This window comes from Maylandia zebra, linkage group LG2 (genome assembly GCF_041146795.1).
Source record: "Maylandia zebra isolate NMK-2024a linkage group LG2, Mzebra_GT3a, whole genome shotgun sequence".
Classification (NCBI taxonomy): domain Eukaryota; kingdom Metazoa; phylum Chordata; class Actinopteri; order Cichliformes; family Cichlidae; genus Maylandia; species Maylandia zebra.
In genome coordinates, this window is record NC_135168.1 from 5401213 (window position 1) to 5426259 (window position 25047).

General features: G+C 41.2%; 2 protein-coding genes across 3 annotated transcripts in view; one reads left to right on the forward strand and one right to left on the reverse strand.

The window, feature by feature from the left end:
* LOC112431789 (NACHT, LRR and PYD domains-containing protein 12-like) overlaps positions 1 to 25047 on the forward strand; it is a 301046-nt gene that overhangs the window by 220882 nt on the left and 55117 nt on the right. The gene's annotated exons all lie outside the window — the stretch shown is intronic.
* Positions 1141 to 24431, reverse strand: LOC143420423 (uncharacterized). Of its 2 annotated transcripts, XM_076888589.1 has the most exons (4): positions 23998 to 24431; positions 14788 to 14893; positions 3506 to 4102; positions 1141 to 3180 (listed from the first exon to the last, which is right to left on the reverse strand). In XM_076888589.1, exons 2-4 carry the CDS (start codon positions 14803 to 14805, stop codon positions 2488 to 2490), a joined length of 1308 nt encoding a protein of 435 aa, XP_076744704.1. In that variant the 5' UTR covers positions 14806 to 14893; positions 23998 to 24431; the 3' UTR covers positions 1141 to 2487. The 2 variants fall into 2 exon arrangements, with proteins under 2 accessions (XP_076744704.1, XP_076744701.1); XM_076888586.1 differs by lacking the exons at positions 14788 to 14893; positions 23998 to 24431 and adding an exon at positions 10821 to 12322.

Genomic DNA, 25047 nt, shown 5'->3' on the forward strand with positions numbered 1-25047 from the left:
CTAGACTTCAAGCGAGATCTGGGCTGGACCAACAATGACTGTGAGGAAGATCTTAAGGCCCTCGTAGGAAGATATGAATTTAAGAGTTCCTTAAGATAACTTGGCCCTGTGTTATTAGTAATTTTAAAAGTAAACAACAGAATTTTAAATTGAATACGAAATTTCACAGGCAACCAGTGCAGATCAGCAAGGACAGGAGTGATGTGAGCAAACTTCTTAGTTTTAGTTAGAATGCGTGCAGCGGCATTCTGGACTGTCTGTAATCTATGTAAAAGGGTAGAGTGGAGACCATAATAAAGTGAATTACAGTAATCTAGTCTTGACGTAACAAAGGCATGGATAAGCTTTTCCAAGTCATTGTGGGGGATGTAGTGTTTGGCCCTGGAAATAAGGCGAAGTTGGTAGAAACTAGATCTGACGACAGCAGATACTTGTTTATCAAGTTTAAATGAGCTGTCAAGTAGCACACCCAGATTCCTAACAGTGTCAGGGAAAGAACTAGTGAGAAAACCAAAAGCATCATGAAGTTTGGCACAAAAAGCGTCACTGCCAAAGATCATAATTTCAGTTTTCTTATCGTTAAGGATAAGAAAATTTGCCAGAAGCCATTGCTTGACCTCACACATGCACTCTCGAAAGTTACTCACGGACATAGCTAGATCATCATTCAGCTCAAAATAGATCTGGATGTCATCGGCATAATAGTGAAAGGCAATGTGGTATTTCTCAAAAATGACACTTAAAGGAAGCATATACAGTGAGAACAGGGTAGGGCCTAGCACAGATCCCTGGGGGACACCACAGCAAACAGGTACAGCGGAGGAGGAGGAGGTGGCCAAGTGAACCGAAGAGAGCCGATCGGAGAGGTAAGATTTAAACCAATCCAAGGCAGCGCCCTTGATGCCTACAGTGTGCTCTAGTCTCGCCAATAGTATGTTATGGTCAACCATGTCATCAGAACCAACCACGACGCAAGAGGAACACTGATGACGTGCAACCCTATGACCCAATCTGGGGCAGTGATGTACCAGCGGAGTTCAAGTTGTGGACCACCGGACAGAAGGTCCTGCACTCACTGTTCCCATGGGTCGGAACTGGAAAAAACACGTTAAGAATTGAGACTCTTGACTACCAATTTGGACTTTTCCTGAACAGCTCAACAAAGATAAATAAGGCTCAGAATGAGGAAATCGACGCGATCAGAATAGTGGTCATGCAACACAGGGTCGCCCTGGACATGATTCTCGCTGAGAGAGGGGGCCTCTGTGTCTTATTCAACACCACTTGTTGCATCTATATCCCGGACAACGTGCACTCCTTGACCAAGACCACCGCCCTAGACAAGTTGCGACAACTGAGTAATGCGCAGCAACAAGACTATGTCACGAACAATGAGGACTGGCTGACCTGGCTGCTGAGTGGCAGCTGGAAGACCCTCGTGATAAAAGGACTCGTACTGATAGGAGTTCTGCTTCTATTATTATGCTTGTTTTCTACATGTATCCTACCATGCATAAGATCCATGATTGACAAAATGGTACAGGCCACAGTAATTACCTATGTTGGACTGCCACTAGAAGATGAACCGGATGAAGAAGATTTAGTATAGAAACACACACACACACATACTGAATGATGCTACAATTGAAAATGTTATAATCAAGTGATTGTTGGCTGATAATAAAGTATGATTAAGTGAAAAATATTAACATCAGGAGGGGATGTTAAAGAAGAAACGCTTTAATGAGTTTTATGTTGCATTAAAGTACATGTTCATATTTTACTCTTAATAGGAAAAGAACAAAATGTACTACTCGCTCTGTTTATAGAAAGAGGAAGTTCACCCTATGATATTTATACGAACTTAGACACACACACACACACACATATGCAAAATTAGAGGAAACTGCTATGCTTGTTTCACCCTGCTATAAATAATAAACGACTACTGCAGCTCGGTGTGAGTCCTCTCTGAGCCCTCACCCGTGCAGCACGTTAACCGTCTCCAAGTGTCTCAGTGTTGTTTATTCACCTGACTGTTTGATAACTGTAAATCTCTGACAAGAGTTTATTTATACCATCTTCACGTGAACACATTCAAGAACATAACAGATGAAGAAACATTAAAAACTTCCACACTACATGAAGCAAGAAAAATAGTTTATTCCTTTATGTAGAAAAAACAGAAACATCAAACATCTCCAAGACTCTCTTTGAAAGAACTAAAAACCTTTGTTCTCATGGTCCAATCATGAGTGAACTCCCCGATGAAGCCTTGTGTGCTAAAACATGTCAGAGTTTTAAAGGTTAAACATGAGTTTCCAAAACGTTTTGCTGGAGAACAATGAACTATTTGACTGAGTTTCAATCATTTACAGACGAGCAAAACCAGGACAGAAAAAAAAGGACAAAACTGACTCAGTAAAAAACAGAAAAGAAGATCCCATGTAGATCTGTATTATGTAGAAGTTCAGCCCAGCAACCAGTTCAGTTCAACACAAGTTTAAATGATTCTATCTGAACTCTGTGGAGCCTGATCTCAAGCTTTTTGAGTCTGACACAGAAACCAGAGGATCTTTCTGTGTCTTCAGATTCACTGTGATCCAGTGATGGGAGTGATTTCAGCCCTGAGTGATCGCGCTGATGTTTGCACAGAGCAGACAATGAGGTGAATGTTTGGGCACATTGGTAACAGTGAAACAGTTTATTAGTAACGTGGGATCGTTTGTGTGCAGAGTATGATCTGAGATTCCTGAAGCTCTTGTCACACTGGTCACAGCTGTAGTTTCCTTCCATGTGTCCACGTTCATGAATGTTACGATTATCTGACTGTGAGAAGCTTCTGTCACAGTGTCTGCACTTGTGTGGTTTCTCTCCTGTGTGGACTCGTTTGTGTGATTTAAGCTGACCTGCAGTGGTGAATGATGACCCACACTGATCACAGAGGTGCTTTTTAACCCCACTGTGAATCAGTTCATGTCGTTTTAACTCACTTGGTGTGGTGAAGCTTCTCCCACATTCTTTGCAGTATTTCAGTTTGTCTCCAGTGTGTCTACGTTGATGTACTTTTAGGGTCTTTTGCCGACTGAAAGTTTTTCCACAGAGGTCACAATGAAAGTCTTTCCCACCACCACAGTGATGACAGGGTTGAGAACTGGATCCATCTGTGTCGCTCTGCTTCTAAACAAAGACACAAAGACAGTGTAAGTCAGTCCTTCAACATTTGTATCCTGAACGTCGCCTGAAATAAAGAGCATCTCTGCAGACGTCCAACTACATTTGACTGTTTCAGTTAACACACTCAGTTTACTGGGCTGCAATAACTACAATACTACCACCATAATACTACAGTAATACTAAAATTATAACTGAAAGGAAAATCTGAATAATCACTCAGAGCTGCTTTTCCATGCAGTAGAATTGCTAACATGCTAACACAGTTTAATGAGCAGAGTTGTTCCAAACAGTCAGGCTAAAATGACAAGATAACAATATAAATACATACCTCACAGTAACTGCACTTGTAGAGTCTCTTTCTGGTGTGGATCTGTTGGTGTCGTCTCAGGTGCTGTGGAGTTTTAAAAGTCTTCTCACACAGGTCACATTCATAAGGTCTCTCCTCAGTGTGGGTAAACATGTGTTGTTGTAACTGTGCGTCTGTTGTAAACTGTTTGCCACACTGTTCACAGCAGTACACATCATGTCTAGTGTGAATGCGTAGGTGTGTATTTCGGCTCCTTCTCTGGCTGAAAGTTTTTCCACAGATGTCACAGCTGTATGCCTTAATTCCAGAGTGGGTAACTAGATGCTTCTGTAAGCTGCTACTGTGAGTAAAAGCTCTGCCACACTGATCACAGCTGTACGCTTTAACTCCACTGTGGATGAGTTGGTGTTTTTTTAGGGAACCCTTCAAGGAAAAAGACTTTCCACACAAGTCACAGCTGAACGGTCTCTCTCCAGTGTGGATGACCTGATGCTGTTTTAGTTTAGCCCTCAGAGTAAAACCCTTCCCACACTCGTCACAGGTGTGTTTTTTCTCTCCCTTTCCTCTGTGAGGTTTGTCGGCCTCCTGAGAGCGCTGACTTCTGGCTCCATGTTGGTCCTGCAGTGACAGAGATACAAACAGAGGCAGTGAGTGAAATGCAGTCGTGGAACAAACTCAACCTTCAAACTCCATTAACACTAGTTTTAAACCTGAAGGTGGAGCGTGGCACCAAACACCTTAAAGGTCTCTCATCCCCACCTGCTGGTAGTTCTAACACATTACATCCAACCTGCTGTTAAAGATAATTCATGACTGTTCAAACACTAAAATCATGCACGCACACACACACACACACACACACACACACACACACACACACACACACACACACACACACACACACACACACACATTATTTTATAAATTAGATTATTTTGTTGTTTCCTATTACATATTTCTATAATTTGTATAGATTTATACAGAATTATTCAGTGATAATAAATCCTATGTTTGTTTATTCTAAAGGAACCCCGTTAGCTTCCACAACAGATGTTGCTCGTCTTCCGTCAAATACTCACATAAAATATTACACAATAAAGTGGATTCAAGATATCCACATAATTTCACTCTTACATCCACAGTGAGGTTTCACAATTGTTCAAATATAAGCAATCAATAATAATAATAATAATATCAATAACATTGAGGCACATTACACAAATTTCAAAAACAAATCATGTCTTACAATATTTACAACAACTAAAAGCTCTGTAAATCGGCTTTTAAGTGTTCATTGAAGTTTTGAATAATTCTCTAATTTTTTAAGGCAACTTATTCCACTTAAAAGTTGCTCTAAATGTAACAGTTTTACAAAACGTTACTTTTAACTCGAGAATTTACTAAATTGCAGCTTGTTGAAAACTGTGTAATATGATGATGTATTTCATCTGGATACTGCAGCTGAGCAGAATAAATGTGGTGTGTTTAACAGAATTGCTTTCTTTAGAACTACAAGTAAGCCATAGAATATTTTAGCCTGTACAGGAAGCCAAGAAAGGTTATTATGCATTTTATCAATATTAGTATAGTATGAACATCTTCACACTAATCTGGACGCCTTATTCTGGACTAACTGAAGTCTGTTAAGATCTGTCTTATTAGCTGCTGACCAAATGATTGAACAATACTCCAGATGAGACATTACTAGTGCATTAATGACATCTTTCATAATGAAGAAGTGATACACAAAGAGCATTTCATAGCCATAGCTATGCCTTGTCGGCAGAGTTATGTGACATTAGTGATGTTTGTACTTTCAGCGTTAACTTGGTTTTAAAGCCTTTAAAATATACGCCGTTCAATAGTCGACCTTCATCTGACAGAGAATGTGATGATTTTGTGGATAATTAAAGTCAGTCATATATCCACAAACACAACAAGCTGAAAGTCAGTGATGCTGCTCGGTTTGCAGTCCTGAACATCACGGCACAAGCAGGATTCACTGCACTGTTAATGTTAGCTGTGTTATATTGCTGCCTCTGCTCGGTGGTGTCGAGCCAAACGCACTTTAACGTGTGTTTGAACGAGCTGACGGTTCACTCGTTAAGCTGAAAGAAAGATGCTTTAATCACAGCAGTCACACATGTGTCCACTGCACCATCTGGAACTCTTCTTGTTTACACTCGTAATAACACAAACACTAAATCCTGCTTCTCTGGTGCTGTTGTGTAGCAGTGTGTACACCTGAGACTGTCACCTGTCTGACTGTCCTGCACTCTCTCTCTGTTTCTTTCTCTCTGATTGTGGAATAAAAGTATGAACATGTGTTTATAAGTTACACTTGTGTTTGAGTCCTGCAGCTTATCACACATTTGATTTCCATGTGTGACGACTGCAAGTGTCCAGAGTGAGGACAGACTGAGGGAGCCACTGCTGCACATCATCTGTGAGGCTTTGCAGCCCTGATGATCCACCAGGACAAACTCAGCAGTGTGTGAGGAAGAGGAGGAGGAAGAGCCAGCAGCAGCTGACAGATGGAGAGAATAGACAGACTGTTCCCTGTTTGTGAAGGACTGCTAGGAAAGTTTAACATAACTGTCTGTGCTGAATCAGTCTTATTAGGTAATGTTCAAATAATGTGATCATCCCAGTGTTTCCAGTGTGGGAGAAAGTACTCAGGGCCTTCAAGTTACACACTATGAAAGGCAGCAACAAGTTTAATGTTCAGAAACCTAAAGTCTGTATCAGCAGCAGAATGGAGCTAAAAATAAATGTTGGTTTCAGTTCTATGAAGCTTTGAGTGTTTTGGATCAGTAGCTGCTGTGTTTGTTGCATCATATTGCTGTAATTGTTTATATGCTTTATGTATATTTCAGTAAAATCATAATTCACGTCGGCAGTAATGACACCCGGTTACGCCAATTGGAGGTCACTAAAATCAATATTGAATCTGTGTGCAACGTTGCCAAAACAATGTCGGACTCTGTAGTTTTCTCTGGTCCCCTCCCCAATCAGACCAGGAGTGACATGTTTAGCCGCATGTTCTCCTTAAATTGCTGGCTGTCTGATTGGTGTCCCAGAAACGATGTGGGCTTCATAGATAATTGGCAAACCTTCTGGAGGAAACCTGGTCTTGTTTGGAGAGACGGCATCCATCCCACTTTGGATGGAGCAGCTCTCATTTCTAGAAATATGGACAAATTTATTAAACCCCCCAAAATATGACTATCCAGAGTTGGGACCAGGAAGCAGAGTTGCAGTCTTACACGGCTCTCTGCAGCTTCTCTCCTCCTGCTACCCCCCCAAAAACCCATCTCCATAGAGACTGTGTCAGCTCCCAAAAAGACAAAAAACAAACTAAAAACCAGCAACAAACAACTTAAACATAAACAATCACAAAGAAAGAACAATACAGTATCCACATCTGAACCAAAGAGTAAAACAGTGAAATGTGGATTATTAAATATTAGGTCTCTCTTCTCCAAGTCTCTGTTAGTACATGACTTAATAATTGATCAACAAATTGATTTAACTTCCATGTAGATGCTAAAAATGACAGCCTCAACATGGCATTTAATCTGTTATTAGACTCAATTGGTTTCTCTCAAAATGTAAAAGAACCCACCCACCACTTTAATCACACTCTAGATCTTGTTTTAACATATGGCATAGAAACTGAACATTTAACAGTGTTTCCTGAAAACCCTCTCCTGTCTGATCATTTCCTGATAACATTTACATTTACAATAATTGATTACACAGCGGTGAAGAGTAGACTTTTTCAAAGTAGATGTCTTTCTGAAAGCGCTGTAACTAAGTTTAAGAATATAATCCACCCACTGTTATCATCTTCAATGCCCTGTACCAACACAGAGCAGAGCAGCTATCTGAACGCTACCCCAACAGAGTTCGATTTTCTTGTTAATAATTTCACCTCCTCACTACGTACGACTCTGGATACTGTAGCTCCTGTGAAAACTAAGGTCTCTAATCAGAAGTACGTGACTCCGTGGTATAATTCTCAAACACTTACCCTAAAGCAGATGACTCGTAAGCTGGAGAGGAAATGGCGTGTCACAAATTTAGAGGATCATCATTTAGCCTGGAGAAATAGTTTGCTGCTTTATAAGAAAGCCCTCCGCAAAGCCAGAACATCTTACTATTCATCACTGATTGAAGAAAATAAGAACAACCCCAGGTTTCTCTTCAGCTCTGTAGCCAGGCTGACAAAAAGTCAGAGCTCTTTTGAGCCAACCATCCCTTTAACGTTAACGAGTAATGACTTCATGAACTTCTTCACAAATAAAATTTTTATCATTAGAGAAAAAATGACCAATAATCATCCCACAGATGTAATATTATCTACAGCTACTCTTAGTACCATTGATGTTAAGTTAGACTCTTTTTCTCTAATTGATCTTTCTGAGTTAACTTCAATAATTACTTCCTCCAAACCATCAACGTGTCTTTTAGACCCCATTCCTACAAAACTGCTCAAAGAAGTCCTGCCATTAATTAATTCTTCGATCTTAAATATGATCAACCTATCTCTAATGATCGGCTATGTACCACAGGCCTTCAAGCTGGCTGTAGTTAAACCTTTACTCAAAAAGCATCTCTAGACCCAGCAGTCTTAGCTAATTATAGGCCAATCTCCAACCTTCCTTTCATATCAAATAGGGCTGGGCGATATGACCCAAAATTCATATCTCGATATTTTTTAGCTTGTTGGCGATATAAGATATATATCTATATATAGAGCAGATGTACATAAAATTTACTCAAAAATAAATTATGAGCATTTATTAAATAATAATGCTCCATAAATAAAAGAAAACAATGTTGTTTTTGTGCATAACAAAAAGCTCACAATTGTGCAGTCAAAATGTAAACTAAAAGACGCTGAGCACAATAACAAAGACAGATTTCACAGCTGCTCAGTTCCCAACTTCTACTCTGTGACTGACAGCATTGAGTTTGAAATCCGCTTCGCAACCACGTCTCTTAACAGGTGCCATTTATGGTCCTTATACACAGTAGGGTAATATTGTAATATTGTGTTGAAGCACAGTACGTATCACTCCGCGAGGCTCAGCCGTAATGTTCTGACAATCCATCAAGCGGTGCAGCTCCGTAGCTTACCAAAGTCGTACTAAAACATTTTTTGACAGATTGCTGAGCGCCGTGTTCCACATAAAATCGGTTCGCAGCCATCAAGCACAACCAGAATTCATACATAAGGCGCGCTGTCAACTTTTGAGAAAATGAAAGGATTTTAGTCCGTGCACCACCTCTGGGCTGCATGGCGTTAGCGTGGTTAGCTCGTTAGCGTGGTTAGCTAGCTAACACGTTGACGGCGTCCAGCCCCACACACGGGTCAGTAACTCGTTAATGGAGATTTGCCGTGTCCATCTTGTCGCTTCCTGCAGGTGAAGCAATGGGGGAGGAGGGGGAGTTGTGTTCAGTGAAGGAGAGGCGAGGCCGAGTAACGTTGTGAAGACGAAAGTGGACGAAAGAGAGGCAAACTTGCGGCTCCACAAGTATAATTATAATGTAACATAGACTATATCGATATAAAGGATATTGTCACATCTTATATCTCGTATAAAAATATATCGATATTTTTTAAAAACTCGATATATCGCCCAGCTCTAATATCAAACATCCTTGAAAGAGTAGTTGTCAAACAGCTAACAGATCATCTGCAGAGGAATGGTTTATTTGAAGAGTTTCAGTCAGGTTTCAGAGCTCAGCACAGCACAGAAACAGCTTTAGTGAAGGTTACAAATGATCTTCTTATGGCCTCTGACAGTGGACTCATCTCTGTGCTTGTCCTGCTAGACCAGGGGTGTCAAACTCAAATACACAGTGGGCCAAAATTCAAAACTGGAACAAAGTCGCGGGCCAACGTTAATATTTATTGAAAAAAATCTTCCTCCAAATATAACAAGGAACCTTTTCTTACAGACTCAAATAAGTTTTGCTGAAAAACTGAATATGGAATAAGAAACGCTTAATACTGAACGATATATAACTTATATAAACATATATAACTTAATATTGCACACATGCAAAATTGAAATTCCAATTAAATAACATATCACTGGAATGCATTTCTTAAGTAAAAATTGTATTTGCAGCCTTCTGATTTAAATTTTAGCAGTAAACTTTTTCCCCAGGCTAATAATAAATGTAAAAATAAAATAACAATAATAAACCACTTAACTAATAAAAATATCATTAAACGTGAAACCATTCAAGCCCATGTCTGGGAGTAGCAAGACAAATTGCACAAAGAAAATGGTAATTATAGCTCAGTTTGCTACACACTGATCTACTCTGATGCGTCCAAGCCAGACACCTGGCATCTCTTCTTGGATGCTAGTTCCTCAATGTCTGGGCTCAGGCTCTGTGCTGAGGAAATCCTCAGGATCGAGTGAAGGTGTTCATCGGTCAGACGTCTCCTGTGAGATGTTTTGGCCATCTTCATTGAGGAGAATAGTTGCTCACATAGGTAAGTGCTGCCGAACATGGAGAGCATCTGAGCAGCGTGGGTGCGGAGCCCAGGCATTGTGTCAGGGATGAAATGTGGAAATTGTGAAGCGCCCACAGCATCATACTTTGATTTCAGCGTGTCACTACACTGGAGTTCAATCAGCTCCATTTGGAGGTTTGTTGGTGCTTTTGCCACGTCAACTGCAAAAGGATTACTGAGCAGTTCAAATCGACATTTCTGGGCGTCAAAGTCGGCAAACCGCCAGGTAAACTCAGTACTGAGTACACAGAGTTTTTCAGCAAACTGTGCACATGGGAACACAGCAGTAGAGATTTGCATGTTCATCGTTTGGCAGCAGGGAAAATGGCCCAGGTTTCCTTGTAGTATCTGATTCTGCCACAAGCACAATTTCGTTTTAAAAGCCCTCACTGCAGCGTACATATCTGTGATGATACGCCCCCGTCCCTGAAGCTGCAGGTTCAGTGCAATGAGATGGCTCGTGATATCACACATAAAGGCCAGCTCACACAGAAACTCTTGCTCCCTGAGCTCAGCTGTGTCTTGCCCTTTGCTTTCCAGAAACTGAAATATTTCCTCGCGTAGCTCGAAACATGTTCAGTACTTTCCCTCGGCTTAACCACCTCACCTCCGTGTGATACAGCACGTCTCCGTATTCCGAACCACACTCCTCAAGAAAAGATTTGAATTGGCGGTGATTCAGACCTTTGGCTCTTATAAAGTTAACTACTCGTGTTACTGTGGTCATAACATGTTCCATCTTTAGGGCTTTGCCACAAAGTGATTCTTGATGTATGATGCAGTGATAAACAGTCAGCTCACCTGCACAGTTCTCCGCTCGCATCTTCTCCCGTACCCTGCCCACCAGTCCGCTCCTTTGACCACACATCGCTGGTGCACCATCTGTCGTTAACCCCACAAGTTTTTCCCATGGCAACTTCATTTCAGTTAGACATTTGGAAACCTCTTCAAATATTTCCTTCCCTGTGGTTGTTCCATGCATTGATTTTAATCCTAAAAGTTCTTCCGTAACACAGAGAGTTGAGTCCACACCGCGGATGAAGACTGAAAGCTGGGCAGTATCAGAGGCGTCGCTGCTCTCATCCATAGCGAGGGAGAATGCAACGAAACTGTTTCCCTTCTCCATCAGCTGGTTATTTAGATTGTTGGCAAGTTCACGTGTGCGATCAGCTACTGTGTTTCTGCTCAGGCTAACATTTGAAAATACTTGCTTTTTCTCTGGGCACACTTTCATCATACAACTTTTCACAAACTCTCCCTCACTGAAGGGCCGGGCTGATTTTGCGATCTCTGCTGCCACAACAAAACTAGCCTTTACAGCAGCCTCACTTTGTGATATGGCTTTTTTGAACATAGTCTGTTGTGAAACAAAACTTCTTTTCATCTCTTCTGCTTTCCGGCGCCTTTGAGTCATGTCCAGGTCCTTGTACTTCTCTTGGTGTTTCGTTTCATAGTGTCGTCTAATGTTGTACTCCTTGGTTAAAGCCACATGAGCTCCACATACAAGACAAACAGGTCTGTCTTTTACATAGGTAAACAGATATTCTGTCTCCCACCTGTCCAGGAAGCTCCTGTTTTCGTTCTTTCTTTTCGCCATTTTGGGAGAGGTAGCGCGGCAGTATTCATGCGGTTGCTATGACTACAGTAAACAGAGGAGAGGGCGTTAATGGGTCCTGTCCTGACTGACGCGCCAAAACGCCAACAGAGCATTCTGGGAGTTGTAGTATTAGCAGTACATGCGCTGCATAAGACCGGCGGGCCAGCTCTAATAGTAATTTGGTATGGCCTCGCGGGCCAAATGTAATTAGGCTGCGGGCCAAATTTTGAGTTTGACACCTATGTGCTAGACCTTAGTTCAGCGTTCGATACTGTCGACCATAATATCCTATTAGAGCGATCAGAACATGCTGTAGGTATTACAGGTACTGCGCTGCAGTGGTTTGTATCATATCTATCTAATAGACTCCAATTTGTGCATGTAAATGGAGAGTCCTCTTCACACACTGAGGTTAATTATGGAGTTCCACAGGGTTCAGTGCTAGGACCAATTCTGTTTACATTATACATGCTTCCCTTAGGCAGCATCATTAGAAGACATAGCATATATTTACACTGCTATGCTGATGACACCAAGCTCTATCTGTCCATGAAGCCAGATAACACACACCAATGAGTTAAACTGCAAGAATGTCTTAAAGACATAAAGACCTGGATGGCCGCTAACTTTCTGCTTCTTAATTCAGATAAAACTGAGGTTATTGTACTCGGCCCTGAAAATCTTAGAAATATGGTATCTAAGCAGATTCTTACCCTGGATGGCATTACCTTGGCCTCCAGTAACGTTGTGAGAAACCTTGGAGTCATGTTTGACCAGGACATGTCCTTCAACGCACATATTAAACAAATATGTAAGACTGCGTTCTTCCATTTGTGCAACATCTCTAAAGTTAGAAATATCCTGTTTCAGAGTGACGCTGAAAAACTAGTTCATGCATTTATTACTTCCAGGCTGGACGACTGTAATTCATTATTATCAGGATGTCCAAAAAACTCACTGAAAAGCCTTCAGCTAATCCAAAATGCTGCAGCAAGAGTCCTGACAGGGACTAGAAAGAGAGAGCATATTTCTCCTGTTTTGGCTTCCCTTCATTGGCTTCCTGTTAAATCCAGAATTGAATTCAAAATCCTGCTCCTCACATACAAGGTCTTAAATAATCAGGCCCATCTTATCTTAATGACCTTGTAGTACCATATCACCCTATTAGAGCACTTCGCTCTCGCTCTGCAGGCCTACTTGTTGTTCCTAGAGTATTTAAAAGTAGAATGGGAGGCAGAGCCTTCAGTTTTCAGGCCCCTCTTCTGTGGAACCAGCTTCCAGTTTGGATTCAGGAGACAGACACCATCTCTACTTTTAAGATTAGGCTTAAATCTTTCCTTTTTGCTAAAGCATATAGTTAGGGCTGGACCAGGTGACCCTGAATCCTCCCTTAGTTATGCTGCAATAGACGTAGGCTGCCGGGGGATTCCCATGATGCATTGAGTTTTTCCTTTCCAGTCACCTTTCTCACTCACTATGTATTAATAGACCTCTCTGCATTGAATCATATCTGTTATTAACCTCTGTCTCTCTTCCACAGCATGTCTTTATCCTGTCTTCCTTCTCTCACCCCAACCGGTCACAGCAGATGGCCACCCCTCCCTGAGCCTGGTTCTGCCGGAGGTTTCTTCCTGTTAAAAGGGAGTTTTTCCTTCCCACTGTTGCCAAAGTGCTGCTCATAGGGGGTCATATGATTGTTGGGTTTTTCTCTGTATCTATGAAGCGCCTTGAGGCGACTTTTGTTGTGATTTAGCGCTATATAAATAAAATTGAATTTAATATATTCTGAGCTAAGTTGATCTATAGTGTTACATCATATTCTATAAGGATGTTATGTGTTTGTAGACTTTCTGCCCAGTTTGACCCATTTAGCAGAAGTCAGCCTGTTTAAGGCTCTGATATCTATTCTATGTGACTTAAAGCAGTTATGACATGGTCTGATTTTCTCACCCAATAAAGGAATATTTCATATATCAGTCTACTCTTCATTCTATCAGACACAGTTATCACACCTCCTACATTTGCTTTTACACATATATGTAAGCATTGAGCCAAATGTAATAATGCCAACATACTGAAGGAACAAAATTTGTCTCTTATATATGAGACATCTGTATACACACTGTCACAGATACTTGTCTGTGAGTGAAGTGATTAATATAATAACTATAATATTGGCCATATCATATTTACACTGACTTTAGTCTCATGAACAACATCAGCTAATTGTTATTTACAGCTAATCTTAAACGACTGTTCAGCACAGAAATGAAGCCCAACAATCATGTTTCACAGTCCTGTGGTCTCAGCCTCAGATACTCATCAAATCACACAGAGCTCATGTAGAAACAAATGAACTAAATATGTTCTCCTTCATTTCTGTCAAACAAAGCTGTATGAAACGTTTCCAGCTGTTAGTATCATGGTTGCTAGGCAACCTGGGCAGCGCGACGGAGGCTAGACGTCCCATTTCACGAGCCTACGAGCCTCGCACTTCGGCCTTAGCGGTCTTTGAGTACGCGGCCCTTGAGGACTTTAAAGCTGCAGAACCTGAATCGGGATACAGCCATGATGATCTCCAGCCTCGTGCTCGCCAACATTCTCACCTGAGTTAAGAAGACAATCACTGAAATGGTCTCAGCAGGTCCTTTGATGACAGCAATGAAATGCAGCGGTAAGGCTTTTTGGGGATTAAGTTCGTTTTCATGGCAAAGAAGGACGATGCAGTTCATCTGATCACTCCTCATAACATTCTGGAGTGCAGGCAAAATGCTATTATAAAAACTTAAGCAGCAACTTCTCCAGGTTCCAATATTTATGCAATTCTCAAACCTTTTGGCCACGACTGTATAACCTCTTCTGAAGTTTAGTGGATATTATACATGGTTATGCTCAGGATGTGTCGGCCAGTTTCCACTGGAAACGCCTTTTGGTTAAACTGTCAGCGAGGAATTTGCATTTGCACTGTTACATTTTTATATAACTTTAATGCACATAAACAACAGCTGCTTGTTTCAGTGAAAATACATTGATGGCTTTTTAATAAAGTTGTGCAGCTGTAAAGTATTTTGTCTGCTGTCAATTATATCGTCAGCTACATCGTTATGGCAAATGTTCAGATGTATATGGTGATAAATATCTTTGGTCATATGGTCCTGCTCTGTCTGTCACCTTCTGTGTTGAGCTCATTGTTTCCTCTGTAGTGGCTGAGCTGAGTCCAAGTAGCTGAAAATGTTCCTCTGCTGCTCCGTCAGACTCTCCTCCTCCTGCTGATCAGCTGGGACACAAAACAGATCTTTGTTAGGCTCCACACTGCACTGAAGAGTCAAAGTGTCTCATATGTTCATCTGACAAGTAAAAGAACACATTTTTGTTTCCCGAGGTGGGCAACTTGTTGGAAACAAACACAAAAGGTTTGAGCACTGATACCTGCCATTGCTGGCATTGAAAGATGCAACGCCAGCAATGTGGATTGTCAAGACTCAAACCAATCATCAAGCAAAGACAACAGGGATCATTTGTTTCTGTTTATTTAGCATTCACAGCATTTGTAGTTGCCTTCTGTGCAGGGGAAGTCCACGCACACTGTGTGGTACCGCCATCCGCAGAAGGTGCATTCAACCTCTGTAAGAGAAACGAGATTGTCTGAGACTGAAATGATATTCACTAAAGAAGTGGTGATTTGTAAAACTTCACATTTTGATCCGGGACGTACTCTGCATGAAAACAAGCGCTCACTCTTCCTGCTCAACAAATGACAAGGGCGGAGCCTTATACCACGTGATACAGAAGCTGTGCCGTGTGATGCTAAAATTAGCAGGGAAAAAACAACGGAGAGCACGTCAGGGATGACGAGAAAGTGACAGGAGAAAATCCGTCCCGGTCAACCACCCAAACATCAATAACGGGAACCTTATACAGCGCTTCCCTATACACGTCGAACTCCCGCAGGCACAAAGACATCACGGAGGCTATCACTTATCACCTGACCAAAGATATGGCTCCATCAACACTGTGCAAAACGAGGGATTTAGGAAAACGATCAACTCCCTAGACAAACGCTACACAGTGCCGTCCCGCAACTATTTTTCTATTGTTGCACTACCTGCTCTGTACACGCAGCGTCGAGCAACGGTGGAGACGGAATTTCAAGCAGGACAACATTTTGCTGCAACAACAAAACGTGAGACATTTGTTGTTTTATGTTTATTTATTGTTATGAGAGAATCATGATCTCAATTCTAAGCCAAAAAATCGTGATTCTCATTTTATGCAAAATCGTGCAGCCCTAACATTAACACAAAACTATTGTTTCACCAGAGAAACACACATGAAGAGAGAGAGAGAGACAGTAACAGCTACCAAACAGTCGTCATAATTCGTCACACAATGAGAAAAGGACAAATCAACAAGTAACAATGACTAATTAATATTAAAATCTGTAACATAATGTATTGTTTGGAGTTTAGTCTGACTGGTTCAGGATGAGCTGCCATTATCCAATCACACGTCTGCTTACCTGCATCTTTTCTCTTTTTTCTAACCTGAGCACCTGATGGCTTTGAACTTTTGTTGTCCATCTTCCATTGGTTTGAATTTTGCGCTCCAGTACAAACACAAATCCCCCAACCCGAGGATCAGCACAATTAACCTAACAGCAGGCACGTGCAAAGGGGGGGGCTAGAGGGGCTTGAGCACCCGCCCCTTTCCTGATGGTGCCCAAGGTGCCCTTTTGTTGAGGCAACTTTTTTTTTAAAAATTATTATTATTATTTTTTTAATGTGTGTGTGCGCGTGCGGAGTCCTGTCTGTGCCCCTCAACAATAATATTTAACTATTAATCACATTTTGCTAAATAAAAGGATCTGACTTGCATCAGTCACATGATCACATTTAACCAATGATCGCCCTTGACGGCAGAACGCGCTGGTTACGAGCCGGGAACGAGCTCACAAAGAGCACGCGCATTTTTAGCGGTCCGGAGCTGTAGGAGAAACACAAGTTAACTCAGAGACACAGACTGATGCGACACAACCAGTAAGTAGGTGTACAGCGCACACTGTAGTGTGTAGCACCCAGGAGTATTAGCTTATTACGTACACGTTGGTAAGCTGTCTTGTTGCTACTGACGAACTGAAACAAACGAGCGTGCTGTGTGTGCAACAGCGCGACAAACATTACCTGTCCTTTTATTAACTGCACAGGTAGTGCTGGTCACAGCTGCTGGCTACCTGTGTAAGGCTGTCATGGGTCTGTAGCTCTGTCACCGTTTTAGGGAACATATTTAGTTTTAAAGTAAGTTTCCGGGCTTTTCCTGCCTTTCTGGAGGGATTATATTTCACTAAAAAACGATCTAATATGCATGTCCACATAATTATGCATTATTATAATTATAATATATTAAAAACCAGAGGTGTGGACTCGAGTCACATGACTTGGACTCGAGTCAGACTCGAGTCATTAATTTTATGACTTTAGACGTGACTTGAAAAAATGTTCTAAGACTTGTGACTTGACTTGGACTTTTACACCATTGACTTGGGACTTGAATTGGACTTGAACCGGTTTACTTGAAAAGACTTGATATTTTACCCCAAATATAAAATTTAACATGCATATTATATAGAGATTGAAAATGTGACGTCATTCAGGGGTAAAACCGCAAAGGATTCTGGGAACTCGTGGCAAGCGGTACTAGCGCACGCAGGCTTTCAATTAAAATCAGTCACACAGCGATAAAAAGAAACACAAAAATGTCAAGAAGCCGTTGTATTATTAACTGCAATAGCCGGTCGCATGACAGCCACGGGAAGCCGACGGGTAAAGAGATCGGTTGTTATCGGATTAGGTCGTGGAAGAGAATCAATCAATCAGAATCAGAATCAGAATACTTTATTGATCCCTGGGGGAAATTATTTTTTGTTACAGTGCTCCATTTTAAACCAACATTAAGACAAGACAGACAATACGCTAACTAAGAATAGTACAATATATACATATATATACATACATACATACATAAGTCACTTATAAATAAATATTTGGAAAAGAAACATGTGTAGTTGTAGCAGCAAACAGTGTGTTAAGTGGATGCGTTGTACAGGGAGATGGCCACAGGCAGGAATGATTTCCTGTGTCGTTCAGTGGTGCTTTTCGGTAATCTCAGTCTCTCACTGAACGAGCTCCTGTGACTGACCAACATGTCATGGAGTGGGTGGGAGGTGTTATCCAACATTGTCTTTATCTTGGACAGCATCCGCCTCTCCGACACCACCTTGAGGGAGTCCAGCTCCATCCCCACAACATTGCTGGCCTTACGGATCAATTGTTCAAACCATGTTTCCGAAGTAACAAAGAGGCGACTGGATTGCAGCCATTCAAAGATCAAATATAACGTCCTAGAACACTCCAGCTCACAGGTTAGTCTGCTCCAAGCATTTCCACAAAGGTCAGTCTGCTGTTGTAGTTAATGCGTCATTTTTCTTAACATAATTGGTGATATAGGTTACAAGCAAGTCTGGCGCTGAACAGAAATTGTCGCGCTATGCTCCTTTATTTATTGTGCATAAATAGTGAATTGTCCTGACACAATATTGCGTTTCGCTTCTGTTATTATGGTACATTGACAAAAACATACTTTTATTCACAGGATAAAACAGGTTTTTTGTATCACTAATTGCCCAGTACGATTACAGCATACAATATTATTGTCACTGCTACATTTCTGTGATGGGTACCAGAAATTATTTCCACTACTAATTAATTACCGTTGAGCTCAAAGGTTATATTAATAAACGGTTAACGAATGTGTATTTATGAAGACGATTTGTGAGACTGGTAAACTTATGATACGTACGATGGTCTTTACTTTCTACACGGTGCATTTCAAGGTCCTGCACCCATCCGTCGGTAAACTGTACCTGGGCTTGTTGCAGTGACCTGAAGTTACTAAACTTCATGAGTGTATGCACTCACTCCAAGAAGCGTATAATTATAAATATGCATATAAATATGCTACGATGAGATAGCTGACTTCATCTAACTAGCAAATGTTGTCCAGGCTACGTTGGTGATGCAGTTTTTTTTAATATGTATGATATTTTTGTCATGCGATTTTAAAGCCGGTCCTACAACCGCATCCAAGAATAACATGCAGCTTATCTCAGAACTGTCGGTGAAAATTATTCTTGGAGCTAGGTTTAATTGAGCTGCATTTTAAAGAGGTGCAATTTCACAATTTGTGTATATTTTCTAAGTTCACTATTTTGTCATGTGTTGAGAAAAACACAGATTTAAAAATTACATGGTCTAATATTTACATTTAGCATAACTGCAACATGCTTTTTTTCGTTTTTTTTTTAAAGACTCGAAAGGACTTGAAATTCAAAATTTCAGACTTGTGACTTGACTCGGACTTTTACACCAGTGACTTGAGACTCGACTCTGACTTGCCTGACATTACTTGAGACTTGACTTGAGACTTGAGGATAAAGACTTGAGACTTACTTGAGACTTGCAAAACAATGACTTGGTCCCACCTCTGTTAAAAACACACGCTGTATTTTAAAGAACATACATTAAGAAGCAGATTATATTAGATTTATATTTTAAATAAGACAACATTTGGATTTTACAGCAGTAAAATTATTGTATCTCTACAGTTTAAAAATGTAATAAGCTTTGCCTCTGCACAGAGTGGATAGTGAAACACATGGAATCATCATAAATACATTATTTCATATTTATTACTTCCCCCTCCTCTTTGCTTTATTATTGTAGCTCTAGTAATAAATAATAATGTAAGGATTCTGGATCAGCACCATGATGCCCATAGTATATACAGTATTCTGAAGAAGGTCTAAAATGTCACTGTGTGTGCGTGCATGTGTGTGTTTTATTTAGATGGATTTTTAAAAAAAATATTACTCATGATATAACATTGTGCAGACATGGCTGGTAAGGACATGAGGAGGAAACAGCAGGAGCTGTGTGAGGCTACTAAAGGCAGGGCTATAACATTTTTCTGTCATCATTTTATTATAGATTAAGTGCAAGAGTTGTTAGGTGTGGATAATTAGATTATAGTTTATTGCAATAGCAAGTTGTGCCTTGTTCTCACATAGACAGCAAGTGCAGAGTGATATATGAAATGATGGGATGGAAGGAAGAAGAGAAGCAAAGAGTGATTCACAGGCAGAGCCTAAATTATTTCTCACAGTTTTTTGTTGCCTTATGGTTCCAAGCGCTGTCACCAATCTTTGCATTTAGTTATTATCTCATGACACTTGTTTAATCAGCTACCATCTCTCCTGTGGACTTTTTAATGTCTACAGTCTCAGACCAACACAGCCTGCCCTCATAGCTGGACTGGCCATCGGGCATACCGGGCATTTGCCCGGTGGGCCACTGGCGATTTTTTTTTTTTTTTTTGGGGAAGGGTATAAACAATGAAAGGTGTTGGATTGGCCAATTGGTCATGATCGACTCTGGGCTGGACCAATTACAGCCGAGGAGGTCGGATGCACCCTCCCCCTTGTTTAGCAATCTTATAGACGAACTAAAGAAAATGGAGAACAAAAAAAGGAAAGGAGGTGCCGAAAAAATTAGGGCCAAAAAGAAATAAGCCCTTCAGGCAGACGCTGCCAAATGTGTGAAAATTACTGAATTGTTTGGTGGTAGCTATGGCACAGCTTCCATAGATTTAGCAAGATCAGCAAGTGGTGGAGGCCAGCAGGTGGATGAAGGAAAGGGGAGGCAAGAGGAGGAGAGACCCGAGGTGGCCGCCGGTCATAGTGGCAGAGGAACTGAACTTCAGGTAAGAAGTTATGACCTGCTGTCTATCTGTGTCAGATAGAAACTAATTTTAGTTGTAGTTTGTTTTCGTTGTGGTGACTTTATACAGTCGCTTAGAATAACTCGTACAGCGTAACTAGCATGACGGAGTTTATATACTGCTGGGCGGGTGCTATGAAGTTGCTGATAGTAAATTTTATTTTATGCTTAAGGTTAGTTTCTCAAACTTCTCAAAATCTTAACAAATTGTGCCAATCCTTACATGTTGCACCAGCTGATTTATCATCAAAAGTGGAGAAGTCTGTGACAGAGGAGACAGAAGAGCAGCAGAGAGAGATGGAAGAGCAAGAGAGAGAGATGGAAGAGCAGGAGAGAGAGATGGAAGAGCAAGAGAGAGAGATGGAAGAGCAGGAGAGAGAGATGGAAGAGCAGGAGAGAGAGATGGAAGAGCAGGAGAGAGAGATGGAAGAGCAAGAGAGAGAGAGCCAGGGCATCGATGACTTTGCTCGCCCTGAACCTGCCATATTACAGGCCTTCTTAGATTACCACCCACAGCAGAACAGTAGCAGTGCAGTTGTGATGAGGGTGTTCAGCTGTAAAGATGGCACCAACAGGAAGTGGCTTACTTATTGCAAAGAACGCCATTTATTGTTCTGCTTTGTGTGTCTGGCATTTGCAAGGCTGACTGACACCAGCACATTTATAACAGGCATGAGTGACTGGCGACATATACATCTGCGCACAGAGGAGCATGAAAAGAGCACTACACACCAGACCTGTGCTGAAGCTTTTTTCTTAAGGTGCTCAAAAGGCAACATCAGGAGCTTGTTTGCTGGCAGTCAGTTGTCAGCTCACAGAGCACAAGTGAAAAAGAGACGGCAAGTTTTAGAGCGTATAGTGGATGTGATCAAAGTACTTGGGAAGAGGGGACTCAGCTATAGGCATGTGGAGAATGAGGCTGCATACACTTTAGGTGATAACACCATCGATCATGGTAACTTTCTGGAACTGATTGTGTTATTAGGCAAGTATGATATGTGCCTTGGAGAACATTTGAATGACTGCATTGAAAAAAGCAAGAAGTTGCATCAGACCAGTGGATCAAGAGGTAGAGGATCTCTCATCACCCTACTCTCCAAAACAACTGTCAACTCAGTGATTGATGCACTTGGCCATCTCCTTCAAGAGAGCATCGCCAGTGATGTCCAGAAAGCTGGGATGTTTTCTGTTCAGCTAGACACAACCCAAGACATCACAGGTTATGATCAGTGTTCAGTAATCATCAGGTATGTTACTGAGTCTGTGCAGGAGAGGCTTGTCTCCATAGTGAGGTGCGAAGCATCCACGGGGCAGTACTTTGTAAACTTGCTTTCCGGAGTTTTAGAGCATCTGAATCTAGACAAGGCCATGTGCATTGGGAATGCATTGCATGCCGGGAACTCCTGGCAAAACAATCCAAGTACCGCATCAAATACAAGCATTTGCAATTGCAGCACCGCAAAACGTTCATTCTCCGGTTCCAATACCTTCTTGTCTTTTCTTTGCCGCACAAAAAAGGTATGTACAAAACGACGGAGAACAATGCCGGTCCGTACAAAGACAGACTCGACGAAAAGACAAAGAAAAGATACGAGGAAAAATCAAAGGAGTGAAAGGGTCAGACCCTTACGAGCACACAGAGGGACAAAAGACGTTAGCGTGCTGCCCAACTTTCACCACGCTCAGATTTATAATTATACGCTTCTTGGAGTGAGTGCATACACTCATGAAGTTTAGTAACTTCAGGTCACTGCAACAAGCCCAGGTAGTTTACCGACGGATGGGTACAGGACCTTGAAATGCACCGAAAGACCATCGTACGAACAAAGGTAAGTTTACCTTTGTTCGTCTCACAAATCGTCTTCATAAATACACATTCGTTAACCGTGTATTAATATAACCTTTGAGCTCAACGGTAATTAATTAGTAGTGGAAAAATAATTGTAATATTTGAGCCATTTCTGCTGTCCAACTACTTCTTACAAAATACATTTTTAATGTTAATTAGATTTTTTTTACGGCAGAAATAAAGGTTATATAAAAGTCACTGCCAAAGACTGATTGCGGCTTCTACCTTGTTACATTAATGTTGTTTGTAGCTCAGTATGACTTTATGTCATCCATGAGGGATGCATTTGACATATGTTTCACATATTATAGCCCAACAAGTTACTTATAGCAATTTAAATACGAGCAATCAGTTTCTTTGCAAATAAATCAGTTTTTGGCACAACACCGGCTATTGCAGTTAATAATACAGCAGCTTCTTGCCATTTTTTGTGTTTCTTTTTATCGCTATGTAACTGAGTTCAATTGAAAGCCTGCATGCGCTAGTACCTCTTGCCAAAAGTTCCCAGAATCCTTTGCGGTTTTATCCATGAATGACGTCACATTTTTGGTGGGCCGGTCTCCAGTCAAAATGCCCGGGCCGATTTTTTGTCCCAGTCCAGCCCTGCCTGCCCTCCAGCACTATCCACAGCAACCCCTCAACAGCAACATTGTACCCATCAGGTAAAGCATCGGCTACGTTTGCTTTGCCTTGTTGCCCATATTAGATTCTTGATGAAAGTGTGTTGTTGTTATTCAGCCTGGTTCAATGTGCCCCTTTTTAACTTTGAGCACCCGCCCCTTTAAACCTCTCTGCACAGCCCTGCCTAACAGACCTACACCTTAGTTCACAGATTCACTTTGTCTAAGGTTGATTTCTGGGATTTCACACAACCCAGGATTCAGATCGTGAATCCATGATGGGCTTGGATTTACATCATTATAAATGAAATGTGCTCTACTTGGAAGCAGCCGGCCCCGCCCCTTTTGACGGGTTGTGTGAGACTTTAAATCATCAAACTGTAAATTATAAATTAAATTGTTATTGATCCTTTACCCCGAGTCCTAAAGTGTAGATTTATTTTCTTACTCTTCTTATATTTATTGTTTGTTTACTTGCACCGCTGTAACTGCAGCCTCGTCGTCTCGTCTCTCTATATGCTGGACTGTCTGTAGCGGAGATGACAATAAAGTTTACTTTGACTTCAGCAGCGCGCAGGCGCACCGAGGGCTCTCGCGCTCACTTTATAGAATTTAGAAAAAACATCGGTGCAGATTATAAGTCTGTATCATAATATCTGTTTGTTGTTTTTATTTTGTTTTGCGAGTTGGTTATTAGATGCCGCTCCAGCCAGCCAGAGACTCCCCGCCGCCACGCCCTCTCCTCCCTGTGCCTCCAGCAGCAGGCGCACCTCGCAAACGGAGGGCGCCCTTACTCCCAGCAAATGGCTGATAGAAAACCGATCGGTGCCTACGAATTTCCCAATATGCGCTGGCATGACGTCGGGGAAGCATGGGTACGACCGATTATTTCATTTTTTTCTTGCCCGTGATGCCCCCCCCACCACGATGCATTCTATTGGTTTGCACACTTACACACACCCAGCTGTGGTTTCCTGTTTTGCTGGACTCTGGAGAGCCCCGCCTTTAACGCTCTTCTCTCACAGAGAGCAACAGAAAACTTGGAAAAACTCCAGATTGACTGAACTCAGTTCAAAGTTACCTTGACACCTTTAGATGTGAGACGTAGTGATGGTCCGCTTGAAGCTGACGCTCCGGTGCGTGTGTCAGAAAGATCAACGCGCTGCTTCAGAAGCACCGTGTCGAGGCTTGATTCGTTTGGCCAGAGTCACGTGATCAGTGACGTCTGAAGCTTCGTTTAGAACGTACCTCTTTTTAAATCGAACTTTATTGAAACACAATGAGTATACAACATACAAACAGATGAAGTTTACAAAAGAACAGAACATGAACATACAGAACCAGGAGTAAAAAAATTATGATATGAGTAGGCGAAAAAAATCAACATATAAATATTGTTCTGAGAGGCTTTTTGTTGGTTGAGTCTGAAATTGATTGTATGTACAATTCATATCCTTATAAAACGGCAGAAATATGGTGTTTTATTAATAAACTTACATTTATGGATATAAAATAGCTAAAAGTATTAACAAATTTTTATAAAAAACATTTATCATTCTTCCTGGGGAACTTAAAGAAACAGAATAAAACATTTCCCATCGTAAAGAAAACTCCCTTAAAATATGGACAATAACAAAACTGCTAAATTCTTCCAGACTCTCTGTGTAGAGGAACCAAAAGAGATGTGCCACAGTTTCTGGATGATCCCCACAGAAAGTTCAATTAGTATTTATGTCTCTTTTAAATGTTACCATATAGTGACTGGCTGGGTCACATTTATGAAGAATTTTATATGAGATTTCCTTCACCTTGTTCACAATTAGATATTTATGGGATCATCCAGACTGTCTTCCAGGTGATATCTGGAACATGTCGGTTCCAGTAAGATATTCTATATATGGGAGAGACATGATATCTTCTTGGAATAAACTACGTATTCTCTTATTGCTGTTACCAAGTTCCTGTGAAAAGCAGATTTTTCCCACTGCTGACTCAGCTGGATCAGGGAGAATGACTGAGGCAGATATTGAGCTGTCAGTGTTTTTATATAACATTAAAGTCCCTGAGGGTATGGCACCAAGCACCATTGAGAATTCCCCAACACTGACGGGAAAATTATATAGTGTAAGGA

Coding starts and splice junctions, on each gene's coding strand:
- LOC143420423 (XM_076888586.1), bottom strand. CDS start 10,901: ATGGTGCACCAGCGATGTGTGGTCAAAGGAGCGGACTGGTGGGCAGGG. Junction 4,103..10,820: donor GCGAGCGGAGAACTGTGCAG/GTGAGCTGACTG, acceptor CTGTCACTGCAG/GACCAACATGGAGCCAGAAG. Junction 3,181..3,505: donor ACAAGTGCAGTTACTGTGAG/GTATGTATTTAT, acceptor GTCTTTGTTTAG/AAGCAGAGCGACACAGATGG.